A 19,130-nucleotide genomic window follows, 5' to 3' on the forward strand; every position below is an offset into this window, starting at 1 on the left:
CAAGAAATCATAGTCAGAGAGAGGGAGTCATGAAACAGGAAGAGCAGGTTTCCTGGAAAAAGAGGAAGTCAGTTTCCAGCCTGCAGATTTATAAGAATGGTTGAGACTTCGAGCCAAGATCAAGATGGACAAAAAACTCTGCAGTTGAAGAAGAGTCAGGGTCACAGAGCCAAAGACTGTCCTGCGCATTTGGACCAACCCATCAGACCCGCAACATGTGGCTTCAAATCGCACTTCCTTCATCAGCTGGGTTCAGAGCCCAAAGACAAAGATGAAGATAAAGGCAAAGACCAAGACAAAGGCAAAGAAGAAGAACTGGTGCCTTCCTTCCTGCCAGCACTCAAGTCCTGTGTGACCTCACCATCCATGCGGAGAAGAAGTTCATCAGACCTACAGAGATCTCTGCCTTTGTCGATCAACTTCCTCCTCCTCCTGCTGCAACACCTTCTTCATCATTAGGCCAGGTCTGGGGTTCGAAACGCCAAACTCCGTCCGTCTCTCTCAAAGGTTCCCTTTTTAGTTCTCAGTGTCAGCATTAGGGAAAGATAGACTAGATGATTGATTGATGATTGAAACACAAATTTAGAAAGATATGTTGTAAAATTGTAACTTTAAATTCTTTAATTAAGAAACAAAAGTTCTTTATTTTCTTGCGACAGACTGGCAACCTGTCCAGGGTGACCCCGCCTCTCGCCCGGAACGTTAGCTGGAGATGGGCACCAGCAACCCTCCTGACCCCACTAGGGACAAGGGCAGTGTTGTATAGTAACGAAGTAAAAATACTTCACTACTTTACTTAAGTATATTTTGGAGTACTTCATACTTTCCTGGAGTATGAACATTTTTGATGACTTTCACTTTTACTTCACTATATTTCCGAACTTAATTGCGTACTTTTACTCCGATACATTTTCAATGTGTGGTTTAGTTACTCGTTACAAAAAAGCGAGAGAGAGAAACAAAGTGTTTTGATCCCACCTACTGATTAGCAAGTAGCAAGTAGGCTACCGAACAAAGTCGGTAGCCTACTTGCCTGGGCTTGTTCATCACCACCAATAGGATACACCTGTTTCGCTTCTCCCATTAAACACAAAGCAAGTCTTGCAATCAGCAGCAGTCACATGGAGGAGGAGACGGAGACCACAACGACTGCAACTACGTCGGACACGGCTCCAGGGGAACCACCAGCTGGTGATGAGAGCCCATGGCCTTATTTAAACACAATACACTCTTTCGTGGGTGTTAAAGATTGGTCGTACCGCATGCAGTTTATGTTATTCCTGCCCAAAGATGTTGAAATTCTATCTTACAAAAACTCCCCGTCCAACGTGAAGAAACACATCGAGGTAACTTCTTATGAAATGGTTATAATCCTCCTGTTTCAGTAACTATAGCTTGGTCACTAGGCACTACTGTATTGTGAAACGTTGACCATAAATGAACTTTGTTTGGCATTGTTTCAGTTCCATACATGGTGTTTTTAGCGTAGGCCTAATGTTGACTGTAGCAGGCTACCTAGACTCCTCTGTTCAAGGGGGACAGAAGCCATAGCGATAGCAATTTAGGCTAAATTTAACGAATATAGGAAAGGCATGCAAGTTCAAAACCAGGTTTACAGATGCCAATAAGCTGCATTTCCCTCCCAATTATTTTTTTCTTTTGCATAATGACCAGTTGTGTGCACCACCTACTGACTGTAGCATTGACTGATTCACTGATTTGTGAAGTAGAGTAATCGTAACAGCTCTTTTTCTTCATGTTGGCCGCATTTTCTGTACTATTTATTTTTCTCATTTTCAGCACTGACCTTACTTGAAGGGAAAACTTGAGGCTTACAAAAACTTTGTATTTTCTGTCCTGGAGGGTATACTAAGAAGCTGGTTCAGTTGTAAAGCAGGTTAAGTTAACCTTGTGCTATAGGTAAAGCACCTAATTTTCTTAACTAAATGATGCCTGCAGGTATATCTATTAGCAGGTTTAATTTTGCCTGCACTTGGTTGGGTACATTATTTTAAGTGTATTTGACAAGTTTACCAAAATATAAAAAATGTCATTCAAACTGCATTTGCTTTGTTTTACTTTTTACTTGTACTTTTCATTACATTACTTGAGTACATCCATTTTTACAGTAATTTCCATACTTAAGTACAAGAAGTTTCAGATACTTTAAGACTTTAACTCAAGTAACATTTCAGTCAGTGACTTGGACTTTTACCAAAGTCATATTTTGGAGAGGTACTTATACTTTTACTTGACTCTGAGATTTCAGTACTTTATACAACACTGGACAAGGGTGTTAGAAAATGGATGGATGGATGGATGGATGGATGGATGGCAGTTCTTCATTTTTAAGGTGTATTCCAAACTTTTCCCCGTAATTCATCTGCCTTTTTTCTATGTTGAGCTAATTCAATGGTACTCAAAAGATACAGAGGTTTGGGAAATTGACCACTAACTGATCAATTTCCAGTTGTGGGGTTTTCCATTGCATCAGCATTGATGCAATGGGATTCTTGTCAAGTTGAAAATAAAGCTCCCACTAACAATTTACTTCCAAGATGGCATGGTTGTTCAAAACCTAATGGTATTTTTCTTGATTTGTATTCTATCACTTTTGATAGTATATAAATAATAGATAGAAATTAGGCTGGAGATCACAACAATGGTTTACAGATTGCTGTACACACAGTTTTTCTCTCTGACCTCGTTTCTTGCACTATAACAAGTAAACCTAAAGATTTGAATACATTTCCTCATAAAATTGTCATTAAAATCTCATATTAAATATCTGATGCTTTTATCTTTCTCAGATAAGTTAAGTCTTGAGACTTTCTTTTTAACCTTTTGTTCAAAAGAGGCGTATAGCAACATTATATAGAAATATAATGTCCATAATTTTTATTTAATAGAAAAACATCATTCAATCCGCCATCTTTAAACCTAAACTAAAAAAAAAACATTTTCAGCAACCGCTGCTGATTACTGTCAACGATGACGCCACTGAGGACAGCCAAAAAGCCAGAAAGCATTATATAGAAATATAATGTTGCTATACGCCTCTTTTGAACTAAAGGTTTTATGTCTCAAAGGGATTTATTCTATAAAAATAAATAATAAAAAAGCTACATTTCTTGGTTTACAAGAAATGCAGCCTAGCCCACCAGCCTAGTGTTGTAAGCATCTTAAAAATAGATCATTTTTTTATGCATTAAAGAGGTCATAGTGATTTGAGATTTTTGAAAAAGCAGTCATTGTCCAAAGGAAATATTATGAATACCATTGCTAATATTAATTTATTATTGTTATTATAATTTTTGTTTACCACTTTAAGAGGTCTTAAAAGTATTTCTGGTAGGAATAAAAAATATTTGACGTTGGGACTTGAGCAGGAGAAATTTTTTCTTTCTGTGAAACAGATTTTTAAAAATGTGCTGTGCAGAAATTGCAGAAAATTATTTTGCAGGTTTTTTTCTGTTAGAAAAATGGTTCAAACTGTGTGGCTCATGCTGTATGGACTATAAAAGTTGTACATGTTGCAAACAACGTGTCTCTGAACGGCTCTCTCAAAATGGCGGTTTAAGTTCCTTTTTTCTTTCCATAAAAACCTGAACGGCTGGTTTCGTCAGTTGGGGACAGTAACTCTCCTTGTAAGTTTCGCAATGCTTAATTTCGCTGGTCCCCCTCTGACCCGGAAGGTCTTAGTAATGAGGTGTCTCTATTTTAGATTCTATAAATATTCGTTTTAGCATTTAAATCACCTGTAGCGTTTATTAATTCTGGAATGAATACAATCGCTGCATACTTATGGCAAGTAAAAAAATCAAGACAAAAAATAAAAATTCCTACCTATTCTGACTAAAACTGTTGTGTGACCTTGTCTGTTGTAAAAGTCTTGATAATTTTCTGGACATAATGCAATGTGAAGTAGCGACAGTGCTTTTCATTTCAACGAGCTAAAATTAAGACTGGTTTTCCGACTGAAACTAGTCAGAAAAATAAAAGCTGCGACAGAAGAAGATTTCCTGGAGTGGGAAGTCCAGCTTCTGGGAACTGTAGAAGACCACACCTTTTCTTTTTATTTGGAGTGACAGTGTTATGAGTAACACTGTCACTCCAAATAAACACCTGTTATGGAGTGGGGACAGGATAGACCTGTGTGGCCTGAGGAACAGATCACGTGATGCAAGCACACCTGCAGAGGCCAGGTAAGGAGTTCCTGCACGCGGGGCGTGGATGGATGTTGGCTCGCGCGTGCGCATATTTGGCTTGTTCTTCTTGGACGACGCCACTCTGTTGTTCAGGATCAGCTACATCACAAGGTCGGTCATTTTTTGATCTTACCGTGATAATTTGATGACCAAAAGTATTCTAATTAAGGCATAACTTATTTCAATGGATTACTTAAACAGTGGTTTTTTCTTTAAAAAATATTTTATTGAGGCCTGTGAATTTTCGCCTGAAGTCTGTCCATTGTTAAACACACTTTTTAGTGCGACTCTGTTACAAGGTATCAGAAAAACTAATTTGTTATTATTTCAGTAACAGTGTCCGTTGAACTTTAGTCATAGCATCACGGAGTCCCTTGAAAAGTTTATTTTAGCCTGTGCTCTATAAAACAAACCTGCTGTGTATTTCATGTAATCCAACGTCTTCCCTTAAAAGTGCTGTACCTAACCTGACCTATCTCTGTTAATTTTTCCGAATGACAGCATCTGTAGGCAACATTTATTTAGTTTTTAACCAGTTCCTCTAACCGCAACCATGCTCGGGTCCAAATAGCAGCCTTTCCTTTGTGCTCTTGAGCAGGTCAATATTTGGAAGGGGCCATCCATCAGACTGCTTCATTCACTTGCCAAACACAAATAGGAACTTTATCATGAATAAATCGCTATCTAAACTGCTCTAAAAGTTAAATGGACATGCATAAAAAAAATCACTGCATGTAAAATTCATCTGTAAATTACAATGTATCGAGAAAGTATTTACACCCATTCACTTCTTCACACCTCCATGGTACAATGCTATCATATGCTTCAAACTGGGGATGGTGTTAGACATGTAATTTAAAAAAAATAGCTGTTTTTGTCCTTGAACGATACCTGGAGTTTAGGCCCAAAAGATCTAGTTTGTTTTCATCAGACCAGAGAATTTAGTTTTTCCTGGCCTAACAATTTCCAAAGTGTGTTTTCAGAGGCATCATAAATGCAACATTAGTGGACTGGGTTATCAATGTTTGACCTTACAGATTTGGGCTGTCAAACATTAGTTTTAGAGGGCTTTTGTCCTGAAACTATTAGATATGTCTCTGCTTCAACATGCTTGAATCAAATAATTAGGTGATTAGCAGGACTCTGTAGAACTTGATTGGATGATGAGTTCATCCAGCGATCCAATTCTGGTGTGTTTTACCTGGGACACATCTAAAAGTTGCAGGACACAATATCTTGAGGACTGGAGGTTGACAAGCCGGTTCTAGATTTTTCTGTTATCTCCACAAGTTAACGCCATATGTTGCCATTGGGTTTTGGCCAACTCTGACCAAAACTCTTCTTCCTTGAATACTTAGTTTGGTCAGACAGTCGGATCTAAATTCTTACATTTGAAGGCTTTTTGGAATGCTTAGTGCTTCCAAGATCTTTTGTATCCTTCTCCATACTTATCCTCTGACAAATATGCTCTCATATGTCTACAGATAATGCCTTTGATGTCATTGTTTAGTTTTTGCTGTGATATGACAACCGGTGTACTAGAGTCACATTTTAGAAACGATCCTGAACGATGACCAAAGAAAAAAAATGTTATGTACCAGTTATTCTGAAAAGTAATTTTTTTTAAGTACATCGTCTGTTTTTATAGAAAACTCAACATAACTTAAGAATAATTCAATTAAATTCAGTTCATTTATATAGCGCCAATTCACAATAAATGTTGTCTCAAGGGCCGTACAAAAAATCCCATTTCAATTCAATGACATATACATTCCAAATGAATGTTATCAAACAATACAGTGTGTTAAATTAATTATTCAAAATAGATTAAAAAGTTTCTATCAGGAAGAAACCTCCAGCAGAACCAGAACCGGGCTTAGTACAAGTGCCTATCTGGCACGACAAACTGGTGTTTGAGAAGACAGAGCAGAATGCACAAGAAACAGATGAACTGATTGATGAATATTGTAAACAATTTTAAAAGTACAAAGTTAACGGCAGGAAAGAGAAAATGATTAGTTAATGGCAGGATTATCTCAGTCGATGCCATCCTCCAGGAAGGAATCGCAACCTACTACATAAACAAAAGTTAACAGTTCAAATATCCGTAAATAATTAAAATTGGAGTAGAAGAAGACAAAGAGAATTTGAAAAGAGTAAAGCACTGAATACTTTCTGAATAAACTATAGTGCTTATTATTTTTAATTATCAGCCCCTGAAGAGGAACAGCTTAGTGTATTTTAATAGACAAAAAAAAATCAAAAGAGAAGTTGAATAAAATGCCCTCAACATAAACCTTAATGGTTGTTAGTTCCTTGTAGCATTGAATGTCACAGTTCTTATGAATAGCAAAAGGTTGTCTCAGGTCTTATACAAACATTTTCTCTGTTTCCTCTAGTCCGGAGGATTGTTCTTTTTTTCTAAGAAGTTTGAGAGCCAGAATCATTCCAGGATGCCGAGCCACCGTCACAGCAACCATCTGTACCCGCCAAGTGGAAGTAAACAGTGAGTGATCACACTTTTACCTCATTCTACTTCTTTGCTTTTTTAGGTATGATCATCATACATCACAAATTTCTTTCCCATTGTAAATGGGTCAACTTTTAATATCTTTTTAACTTACAGTTGAAATCAGACGTTTACCTACACACAATAAAAAGACACATGTTTTCTTATTTTAGGTTGGTTAGAATTACCAGAATTTTTTGCTAAATGCCAAAAACTTTTACATTTTTTGTAGATTTTTTTTGTGTTTCTTTCTTTTGAATTCACAAGTTTATATGAATTTGGCAAGTAACGGTGACTGAATGACTTGGGTCAAACCTTTTGACTTTCCTTCCACTAGCATCTCACAGTTTACTAGAATTTTGGCCCATTCGTCCTCTTAGAACTGATATAGTTTACTCATGTTTGTAGGCTGCCTCACACTCCTTTCCAGATTTACCTACAACTTCTCCATACGACTGAGATTAGGGCTGCACTAAAACATGAACCTTCTTGTCCTGTAGCCACTTTATAGCTATTTTGTCTGAATGTTATAGGGTTGTTTTTCTTTTGGAAGACCAATCTACACCCAACCTTTAACTTCATGACTGATTTTCTTTTCAAAATCTAATACCACACACATAACAATAGAAAATCTTAACTAAAACAGCTTGAGTTGTGGAATGTGTGGTGCACATCAGAAGCAACCACACACAAACCAATTTCACTCACCAGCATTCAGAAATCAGACAGTAAATCCCACAAAACGTCTCGAGATCAAACGTGAGTTCAACATCACATGCTGTGAGATTGGGCCAAGACAATCCCGACAAGTTGAATATCCCCAATTTTAGAACGGAGCTGTCCTGGCGTTCATCTTGTCCTAAGAGCTATCCCTATAACACCTAAGTGTCAATTATGCAAAAAGAAAAAAAAAGAAACCAGGAAGGGCTCAAAAACTGTTTTTACACCACTGTAGGTGAGTCCCAGTTTACATCCAAGCAGAGCTTCAACTACATCCCACTGGCACCAAAAATCTGGTCTTAAGTTGGTGACCGATTCAAGAGACAGCCTACAGCATAGCTCTGAAGCATCCAGATAAATGTTAAATGACATAGCATTAGCATGTCTTGCATACAGAAAAATATCCATATACAGTGTTTTTTCATGGAAAATGTTTCTCCCTCTTGTTTTCTCAGCTAACCGTAAATAAAATTGCTTTTGTAAAATTGTGGCAATACTTGCAAAAAAAAATTTAGAATTAACTATGATATTCAGTAAGCTATTGATGCTAAATTGAAATTAATTCTATACAGTTATATCTAGAATATTTAATTCAGATATGACTTTGTGTAACTTTTATCAATCAAATTGATGGAGTCTTTATGGAACCGTGTGAGAGGTTAATAACATGTAGGTAAAACGTCCCATAGCATTACCATTTATATGGGTGCTTACTTATATACTGCCGCTGTAGGATTTTGTGTTGCTGTATGAGTCATTGCTGTTTACTTTAATATTCCATGGCATCTAAATCACCTGCATCACATTTTTATGCTGCAGTGCTTTGTACTACTTCCAACCACTGACTGGACTTTCAACACAATGTTATCATGTTGTATCCAGTCAGGTTTTAAAAATCTCTCAAGGTAAATAATATTAAAACAACAAATTAAAGTGAGCTAGACACAAGCTCTTAAAATCATAGGAATGTTAAACTATACTACTTCTAGTATACATTTTCACATGCTAAAACATGGTACACTCTTTCATATAATTCTGTCATGGCTAAAGCAGAACTATGGTAAATCTATTTCCTGTTAGTGTTGCTTCCAACATGTCAAAATCAACTATTGGGATGTTTCTTTTGAGAGGTAATCAAAGTTTGCTATTGGTGAAACATTTACTGCAAACATTCTCTGTACTAGTCTTACTATTTGGCCTTATTGTTTGAATCTGACCTACTGTGACATTCATATATTGACAAAAGCTTGTCTACTCTCTTCTGTTGACAGCAAACATAGGCACAGTGAGCCGATGTCAAACCCAACCTTCTCCTACTATAAAGCAGACAAGAACATTCAATTCTATCGCTGGACTTCCCCCCCAGGTGTGATGAAGATACTGTGCATCATCATCGTCATCATGTGTGTGGCCATCTTTGCATGTGTGGCCTCAACTCTGGCATGGGACTATGACATGAGTGTCATGGGAGGTGGAACTGCCCTGATGCCGGGTTTAACCGGTGGATACGGCAGCAGCTACGGCAGCAGTTACAGTGGCACATACAGCGGCACTTACGGTGCTGGTCTTGGCGGCAGTTCCGGCAGCTATGGCTATGGAGGAACACAAATTGACCCCAAATCTGGCAAAGGCTTTATCATTGCCATTGCTGCCATTACTTTCATAGCCACGCTGATCATATTTATCTTGGTGATTTCAAGGCAAAATGCAGCCCGTTCTTCAAAGTTCTACCTAGCACCCATTATTGTCTGTGCCATTTTAGCATTTTTGATGCTTATTTCCACCATTGTCTACCTGGTGTCAGTGAACCCAACCGCACAATCCTCAGGATCTATGTTATACAACCAGATGATCCAGTTATGTGCACAATACCAGACACAGACTCAGGCCCAAGGTATCTTCATCAACCAGTACCTTTACCATTACTGTGTGGTGGAGCCCCAAGAGGTGAGTTAAATTATTTTAATGCAGTTTCTTTTGAGACTGTGAGAGCAGAGCACAAGCTTTGTGAAACTGTTTTCATTTTGAAAATGTATGAGTGTGTTTTGTGTGCAGGTAAAAGCAAAAACCAATTTTTTTTGTGTGTAAAGTGCAAAATTCAGTACACATCTTACTGGACTACGATTAAATAATTCTAATTTTAGGATGAATACAGGGTTATTAAATCTCAGGTGAAGCAACATTTGTATAAATTTCTCTTCTATTTCCAACCATTTTATATTCGAAAATTTATTCTTGTTTCATAATATTATCATAAACTTTGAGGGCTCTTAATTTATATTATTTATATTATTTAGCCTTGATGTTGGTAGTAGTTTGATTTTGCACATGTGACCCAGGCAACATTCAACTACTCTGGTCACAAGATGCTATTTTTATTTACATCTTGTGTAGGGGTTTATTTTAGCTTTGATAAATGATACATTTAGTATGCTGATGGTAAACACAATCGATTAGATTCATTGGCTGCTGTTGGAATTTTATGTGATCCCTTACAATAGACTACATGAGTTTGACTAATGTCCTAAATGTGATGGACAACTGTCCATCGTATGTTACATGATGTTAGCCTACAGTAACTAATTTCTTTGCCAATACAGTACAAGTAAATGAAGCATTTCTTTAACGTGTAAATCTAGTTATGAACAAATCCAAGCTACATTCAGAATTCTTTATCTTGTAAAAGGTGTAAGGATTTTATGTTGAAAATGTTTTTTTCCACTAACCCTTTAAATATACAGTGAGAGATCTGAGCCGTCAAGAGACACTGTTTACTTGGAGCATGGAGGAATTTACTATGCTTGTAGCTAGATGTAATTTTGTATCACTGATATTGGATGCTTTTGTCCTGCAGGCCATAGCAATTGTCTTGGGCTTTCTGGTCGTTGTTGGCCTCATCATCTTACTGGTGTTTGCTGTCAAGACTCGCTCACTGATCCAGCGCTGGGGCCAAGACCGAATTCTCTGGGAGGAAGTGAAGATTATTAACTCTCCTCCCCACAACAGTGTTGGAGAGTGGGTAAGTAGGAATGGGAACGAGTTTGTCAATCTAAAGACAGATCACTTTACCTAAAATGTTATTTTCTGCTCAATTTTAACTGCAAACTCTCTGGAAAAAAATGTAAAAAAGGTGAAAGGTTAGATAAGTTTTAATTGTAACCTGTTGGCTTTATTTCTTTGTGTATTGATGTTGTAATATGATGTTGATGTTTATGTGTGGCTCTTAAATAGTGATCTGGATTAATAGACAACTTCAACATTAAGGCTACACATAGATGAAATTGCAACATTTATCTAAAAAAAAATTTGACTCCTGAACCTACCTGTCAGGGGATATTCCCTTTTCCTTTGCTGATCAAAACTTTATCCGTTGTACTGTTTTTCTCCATTTTTTTTTTTTTTTTTTAGAATATATATACTGTATATTTTGACAAAAGTTTAGACATCACCAGTAGCAACACACACAAGTTTCACCTTGGGAAACTTCAGCTGTTTCTTTTCACACACTGCTGCCCTAAATAGAGCTTTACTCAGCTCTATTTACTGAGTAAATAGCTCAGCTCTATTTACTCAATAGAGCTGAGTAAAGCTTTAGATAGTCAGTAATAGTCTACATACTGCTGTGGTCCAAGCAAGGAATAGTGATAAACAGATTTAGTTTGTGAAGCCTGAAGACATTGGTTCTGATGGTGAAAAAGCATAGTGCACACAATATATATATATATATATATATATATATATATATATATATATATATATTAGCTCATACAGTAAAGTAGGTAATGAAAGCAGGGGGAGACATCCGTGTTGAGGATGAAGGCTTATGTGGGTTGTGCTCTACCCCTGTGCCACCACAGCGTCCCAGCGCAACACAAGTTTTTGTTTGTCAAGTCTAGTCCATGGAGGCACCAATTCAAATGATCTGCTGCTAACATCTCATTGCAAGATTTTACAGCACAACTTGGGGGGTCTAGAACCCTCCATGTCTTGATGTAGCAAAGGGAACCAATACTGTGCTGGTAGTAATGTTGGTCATGATTAGATCTACATTTATTTAAATATGAACTGAATCATGTAATTCCTTAAGTTGTTTCATAACACATTACTCCTATTTAACGATGTTATATATCCAAAGGCTCCAAGTCTCAAAAATTATTACTTTTTTATGTAAGGTAGAGAAGAAGAGGTTAGTGGGTTAGGTTTATTTTGGCAGAGGCTACACATGTTTTGTTTTATGCAAAGCAAACTGTTTTGTAAGTTTTTCAAACCTTTCTCAATGAACTGTGAGAAAGGGTTGGATGGTTTCATTTGCAGTTTCTGGGTGTGGTCTGTTGGGCAATTGTTGGTTTCAGGATGATGTCCTGAAACTCAGAAGAGGTGTTGAGCACAAAGCAGAATTGGAATGAGCTTTTATGTTAAAGTTTGATTCCAATGATGAGAAATTAGGAACATTAGTAACTATGTCAGAACAGCCATTAAAAATCAATAAAAATTGAAGTTTTCAATTTAGTCAAGTCCTCCAGAAGAACATTCAACAGTTTAGACAGTTTTAGAGACTAAAACACAGCTCTGTCAGACTTCCTGCTGACGGCACTGATGGTATCTGTGGCATTCAGACATGCAGGAAAGAGTGGAGGAACCGGTCAGACTTGGTGCATGGCTCTTCCACCCACAGAGTTTGTCATAAAAGAAAACAGGTTACCTCAGGGTAAAAAGAACCTCAATAGAACTCAAGAAGCAGACTTCTGGAATAAGAGACTCAAAGAAACAGAAAAAACTAATGATGTCCGTCTGTCTGTATTTTCCTCTTTTGCAAGATGATGATAAACAGATTTCCAGACACATTTAATGAAAGTAGAAACATTCAGTATGATGATGAAATAATCACTTGATGGGTTTTTGTGAACGGTAATGGAATTCTGTTTAGATTAAATGAATTATCTGTTTGAACTTCTGATTTTAAATTGACATTAACTCAATTACCCCACTTCAGGTGAAGAATGTGTCAGGTGAACCAGAGATGTTGGTCCGAGACCCTAATGATAGAGTTGGGGGTTCAAGAGAGTACCTGGACAAGCTGGAGTACAACAAGCCTCTCTACCTACCAGGGTAACTTAGTTATTCAAGTCCACTTCTGCCTGGGGAGATCACTGCTTTTAATCCCTTTTCCAATTAGATCTACTTGGAAAAGGGGCAGAAGACTGGTATATAGTCCTCTGCATTCTCTGTGGAATGCAGAGGACTATATATGGAAAAACTGTCTCTGAGTATGTTGTAGCACTGTAAAAATGGTTTGGCTCATACAAAAACCTAAAGATTCTCACTCTTGTTTTCAGAGACTCCGACATAAGCAGTTTTGCAGGAGGCTATAAATCCAGGCTGAAGGAATATGATGCTGGGTTTGAGTCCGGAGATGACTTGGAAGAAGAAGATTTCAGTGTGTGAGTGATTTTTATATATATATACATATATATATATATATATATATATATATATATATATATATATACACACAGCACAGACCAAATGTTTGGACACAACTGTGTGTCCAAACGTTTGGTCTGTACTGTATACTGTGTGTGTATATATATATATATGTGTAAGGCAAGTCCTGAGAAGCCAGCTCAATGGCAAGAACAAAATCCGTGCGATAAACAGCTATGCCCTGCCAGTAATCAGATACCCTGCTGGAATAATTAGCTGGCCAAAGGAGGAGATAAAAGCCACGGATATTAAGACTAGAAAACTACTAACAATGCATGGAGGGTTCCATCCCAAATCCAGCACCCTGAGACTGTACATGAGCCGCAAGGAAGGAGGCAGAGGACTAGTGAGTGTGAGAACCACAGTCCAGGACGAAACAACTAAGATCCATAAATACATCAGGGACAAAGCCTCAACAGACAATGTGCTCAGTGAATATCTCAGACAACAGGGAACGGAGGTTGAGGTCCCAGAGATACCATCATGGGAGGACAAGCCCCTACATGGGATGTACCACCAGCAAATAACCCAAGTGGCTGATATCAGTAAATCCTACCAATGGCTGGAAAAAGCTGGACTCAAGGACAGCACAGAGGCCCTCATCCTGGCCGCCCAGGAACAGGCCCTAAACACCAGAGCAATAGAGGCCCAGATCTACCACACCAGACAAGACCCAAGGTGTAGGTTGTGCAAGGAGGCCCCTGAGACAGTCCAGCACATAACAGCAGGGTGCAAGATACTGGCAGGGAAAGCGTACATGGAACGACATAACCAAGTTGCAGGCATAGTGTACAGAAACATCTGTGCAGAATATGGACTGGAAACCCCGAGATCAAAGTGGGAAACACCCCCAAAGGTGACGGAGAACGCCAGAGCTAAGATCCTGTGGGACTTCCAGATCCAGACAGACAAAATGGTAATGGCGAACCAACCAGGAAATTGTCGTAGGGGATAAACAACAGAGGAAAGCCGTTGTGGTAGATGTAGCAATACCAAGCGACTGCAACATCAGGAAAAAGGAGCACGAGAAACTAGAGAAATACCAGGGCCTCAGGGAGGAACTGGAGAGGGCCTGGAAGGTGAAGACCACAGTGGTGCCTGTGGTCATCGGGGCCCTCGGGGCAGTCACCCCCAAACTGGACCAATGGCTACAACAGATCCCAGGAACAACATCAGACATCTCAGTCCAGAAATGTGCAGTCCTTGGCACAGCCAAGATACTGCGCAGAACCCTCAAGCTCACAGGCCTCTGGTAGAGGACCCGAGCTCAGAGGATAAGAACCACCTGCGGTGGGTGAGAAGGGAATTTTTTTGCAGAGGTGCCGTATAGGTTATGACGATTCCAAGGGCCCCTGACCGACAGGGGGCCCTTCGCAATTTATTTGTTTTTTATTTTTTCATAGAAATAAAAAAAATTGAGGCCCTGTCAATTACAAAATTAATTATACTGTGTTTTCTAAAATAATTTTTAGCAGTAAAAATCAAATGTTCTCCCTCCCAGACCAAAAAGCACACATTTGCCCTAAACCCCCCTGGATCTGCATGAAATGTTTCATTCCTGCTTGGAGCGCTTGACGGTGACATGTTCAGCAGCAGCCAGTAGATGACAAGAACTACTGTGGTTGTTACTATGTTGCTAAGAAAAATAATAAAGTAGGTTTTCAGAAAATAGAGAGATAGAGAGGGAAAAAAAACAAGAGTGTCAATTTGTAACCCAGTTTTTCTCTGAGGGGTGGGTAGACTATGTGAGATTATCAACCATTTAGCATAATTAGCTCAGCTTCAGACTACTCTTTGCCTCTATTTCATTAGCATTCTATGAACGAAGGAAAAAAATTACCATCATATTCATATATTGAACATGTACCTGTACCTCTTACCACACTTAACAGATGAGTCAGTCAGCAGCAGCTCTAACCCACGTCCCTCCTGACCCATCCTCTCCTAAGTGGAATTAAAGCTGCACTTTTATAAAAATATTTTTTTTACATATTTGTTAAAACTGTCATTATGTTGTGACAGTATGGCATGAGAGATAATCTGTGAAAAATTAATTTCATCTGCCTTTTCCCAGTGCTTTCTAGAAACAACCGGTGGTTGTTTCTAGAAAGCAACCACTCTCCTGCCTCCTGATCAGAGGCAGGAGAGTTTTAGTGCTGTCAATCACAATCTCATGTGGCGGATCCTTCCCCTTGCTAGGTGCTATGCTGTAACTAGCAATAACGATAATTTGTTTCTCCACCATTAGCACATTTAGTAGTGAGTGAATGAGTTGATTGACAGCACTAAGACCCTCCTCCTGGTTCTGAGTGGTTGTTTTTGGTCGGAATGTTGCGTTACTTTAGCCAGTAACAGCAGCTCAGGGAGCTTATAACAAACTGTCACAACATGGTGCCAGCTTTAACAAATATGAAGAAAACATATTTTTTATTAAAGTTATATATACTGAGGCTTGAATAAAATGCAACTACATAGCATTTTTGAGAAGACAGGATTGCTTCATGTATATTTTGCATGTTGCCTTTTACTGTTACTTGTGGGGAGAGACATTTCAGTAATCTAAAAAAAAGCAACCTACTTGCATATTATATGCGGACTGTTGGATGTAAAATTCACGAGCAGTAAATATTGTGCTAGTATCAGTATTGAACCAAAGGAAGCAAGGCAAGCCTTTAAAATTGTGATGCTTTTGATAGGTCAGATAGACTCAAAAAATTGTAACAGCAGCTGCGCCCAATAAAATTTTTTATCATGGGGCCCAAGATTCCTGGCGACACCCCTGTGTATGTATGTGTGTGTGTATATATATATATATATATATATATATATGAGATTGTATCTTGCTGTTGTTTACAGTTTATTTCCACCCATTATGGATGAGCAAGAGCGTCTAAGCTACAAAAGAGAATTTGACCGAGACCATCTTGAATACAAGAGCCTACAGGCTGGGATGGATGACATAAACCAGAACCTAGCTGACCTGGAAGGAGACTTGGACAGGCTCCCTGAGGGGAGCTCACAGTATCTGGTGAGGGCATTAAATAAATTAAAATATTATTGAAAAGTAAATTTATTTCAGTGACTCAATTCACAAAGTGAAAACACATTTAGACTAATCCCACATAGACTGAGGTTTTGAAGTCTTTTTTTTTGTTATGATGATATTGTGCTTACAGCTACTGAAAACATGATATCTATGGCTAGAATATCACATCAGACCAAAGAAAGCCATTTTCATACAAAAATTTTTTAAAACATACTTTTAATCTGACAAGTGGGTTTCATCAGAGTGCAAATTACAGTGTTGGTACTGGAATTGAATAGTACTGGTACTGCATACCACTACTGATTACGACACACATACATGGCTGTCTGGTTTGGGTTTTTTTGTTTTTTTTCTTTGATGTCAGTTTTGTAATATGCTGGAGTGAGTTAGGTGGGGAACTAGAAGCTTGTCTTTGTGTTTATTGTATATTTCTATTATCATGTAATGGTTTCAGAGCTGCGATAATAAATAATAATTAAAGTGGAGTAGTGATGGAGCAGCCATCTGCCTTGTGTTTTACATAATCAAAGTTGTGTATGAATCTTGAATAATATCTTTCTATATTGTGACACTAACAATGAACTGGTCTTACTACAGGATGCCTTGAATGAATACACTCAAGTCAAAAGCTTCAAGAAGGTAAGGTTAGCCAAGCTGTGAACTCTGATGATAAATATGAAGTGGACAATGGACTTTTCCATCACTATAGAGTACTTTGGACCACCATGTGTTAAAGTTACTTAAACAGCTTGTGTTAAAGTAAGTTACTACTTTAAAGGAGTAGCCTACTTTAAAATACTGGAATTTGCACAGAACTTAGTTTTGGCTGTCTAATGACACATTTAAAATATTAAATCATGTCTAATGATCAATTAAACAGTATTTGAGTAGACTCTTTACTAAATACTTTTTACACTTGCTTATTTAAAGCTTCTACTTAACATGTTGAAGTTATACTACTCTGATTTGAGTATAATATTTGGGTATTCTAACCAATCTCTGTAAATAAATAATTGCACTATTGATTTTTAAAATTTCTTTATTTTTACCAAAAGCAACCATAAAAAAGGCGGTGGAAGGCATCCCTTATTTTTTTTCTGAAAGGTTCAGCCCTAGATGAATGTAGCATCCAGTGCATTAACATGTTAGTCTTCATTATCTCTGTTTGTTGTAGTATACTGGGATAAATGTTAAAAAGATGTTTAGCAGCTGAATGTTCTAATTACCCCAGTCAACACATAAGCCTCCCAACAGCCTCCCATAAGCATTCCCAAAAGATAAAATCTAAAGGATCAGTGGACAAAGCAAGTACAGAGAACAGATGGCTTCCCATTCCATGGTCCCCACTGTGTAGCAACCATTTCACTGCACGAAAGTCACAAAAGTGTTAAAAAATATTTTTAAAAACAAGATTATCCATAATGATGAAAATAGAGGGATTATTTGTTTTTAAGTACAGTTGATGCACATGCAACCTGACTGCAGAAAGAGCCAGCCTGCTTCTAAACTGTCACCAGTTGACATGGTAACCGCCAATGACTTGCTGTTTTAATATTAGCCAGCATGTTGTCAGCACACTACAACTGTTTATCACAGCATAATAAAATAAGTTATGCTACCAAATTGACATTAGTTAATGAGATGCTTCTTGACGACCCAAACACATCACATCCAGATGAGTGGATAAATGACAAAAAATCCCCCAACCTTCAATGGGCGGACATTACTTACTAGGAATATTAAAGCAGTTTTGTTCACGGTAAGGTCAGCGCTCAATGAAATGTGTTGGGTCCCTCTAAAAATAAGATAAATATAACTATGGTGAGGAAGGTTGCTGGTGTAAAACCTTAATAGGGTTTTCCTAAAATTGTAAATTTTCATGAAAAATGGAATTCATATTTAGCATGTAAAGGACAAACACAGAATGAAGTCACAGTAGTTCATCTTTTTTGGTTTAATTAGTTCAGACTCTAAATCCTTTGGTCTACATTTGAATGGTGGAGGGAAGGACAGAGAGGATGACACAGGGGGCTAGATGATAGTCATTGTCATGTTTATTTATAAATGTAACATTTAAAAAACAATTGACTAAAGTGCTTTGGAATTATACTAAAAATAAGATGTCAACTAGAATAAAATTGTAATAAAAATAAACACAACGCTGAAGCTTTGCATTTGGGAGGGTCAGGAGATGACCTGCTCCTGCGATCAAAGAGCTACTCTTCATTTAACCGAGGACAAGCAAAGTGTATGAATCAGCAGCTCACTGTAAAGCACTGGGCACAACCCAAACACCTAAATCTGTTCTATAAGGGCAGGCGGTTCAGTTTATTGTTTTTAAGCCAGAGATGTTTCAAAGTTGAACTTGGCTTTGTCTCGGATGGTCAACCCACATTGATGAAATGAAAAGTTTGTATTTTCTTTTCTTGTCAGTCCCCAGATTACCAGATGAAGAAGAGGAGATGTAAATATCTGAAATCCAAACTGTCACACATCAAGACTAAAATCAGTGAATACGACCGCCGCCCTTGAACATTCTCCTGTGACTTGGTTCAGTTGAAGCATGTTATTTAATCTCTGTATGAAGGATGTCTTAACCAAGGCTCTCACTATATTCTCACTACAAGAGATGACTAAAAGAGTATAGTTTTCCATTAAGAATACTTTCCAAATTCAATTGCTGTGTATAAAATCTGTTGTATCTAGCTATTAATCTGCATCCATACATTGGCTTATTTTATTTACTTTAATGCCATCTTTCTTTCTACATAACATGCTAAAGCTAGCTTTTGTATACATTAAAGTTTTAATGCATGAACCTGTGTTATCCATATCATATGATTGTTTTGGAATTTGAGATGTAATCTTTTCAAGTGTTTTTATAGTATTTTCTTTGGATACATGTCAATAATAGAGCAGCAGCTTGCTGGAAAATTAAGTTATACTTTGATTATTGATGCATCTCTGGCCTATCAGGTGGGTTTTATCAAGTGTACTAAATTGAATTACATTCTAACAACTATCATATAATTTTGATTTTGTTGTTGCTGGGGCGTTCTTTAATTGACATATGTGTAGGATTTTCATCTCTGCAACGTAAACGGCATTGTGCACAATAAAATGTTCTATTAATTTGTACTCGGGAGTTTTAATTAAAAATGTC

General features: G+C 37.7%; 1 protein-coding gene across 2 annotated transcripts; it reads left to right on the plus strand.

The window, feature by feature from the left end:
• Positions 1-442: 442 nt before the first annotated feature.
• On the plus strand, positions 443-19,105 carry oclnb (occludin b). 2 transcript variants are annotated; one of them, XM_028034983.1, is made up of 9 exons: positions 443-464; positions 6,608-6,714; positions 8,709-9,384; positions 10,292-10,456; positions 12,431-12,546; positions 12,774-12,878; positions 15,778-15,949; positions 16,565-16,606; positions 18,401-19,105. In XM_028034983.1, exons 2-9 carry the CDS (start codon positions 6,662-6,664, stop codon positions 18,497-18,499), a joined length of 1,428 nt encoding a protein of 475 aa, XP_027890784.1. In that variant the 5' UTR covers positions 443-464; positions 6,608-6,661; the 3' UTR covers positions 18,500-19,105. The 2 variants fall into 2 exon arrangements, with proteins under 2 accessions (XP_027890784.1, XP_027890785.1); XM_028034984.1 differs by lacking the exon at positions 443-464 and adding an exon at positions 4,212-4,319.
• Positions 19,106-19,130: the final 25 nt, after the last annotated feature.

Source organism: Xiphophorus couchianus, chromosome 12 (assembly GCF_001444195.1).
Source record: "Xiphophorus couchianus chromosome 12, X_couchianus-1.0, whole genome shotgun sequence".
NCBI classification, from domain to species: Eukaryota; Metazoa; Chordata; class Actinopteri; order Cyprinodontiformes; family Poeciliidae; genus Xiphophorus; species Xiphophorus couchianus.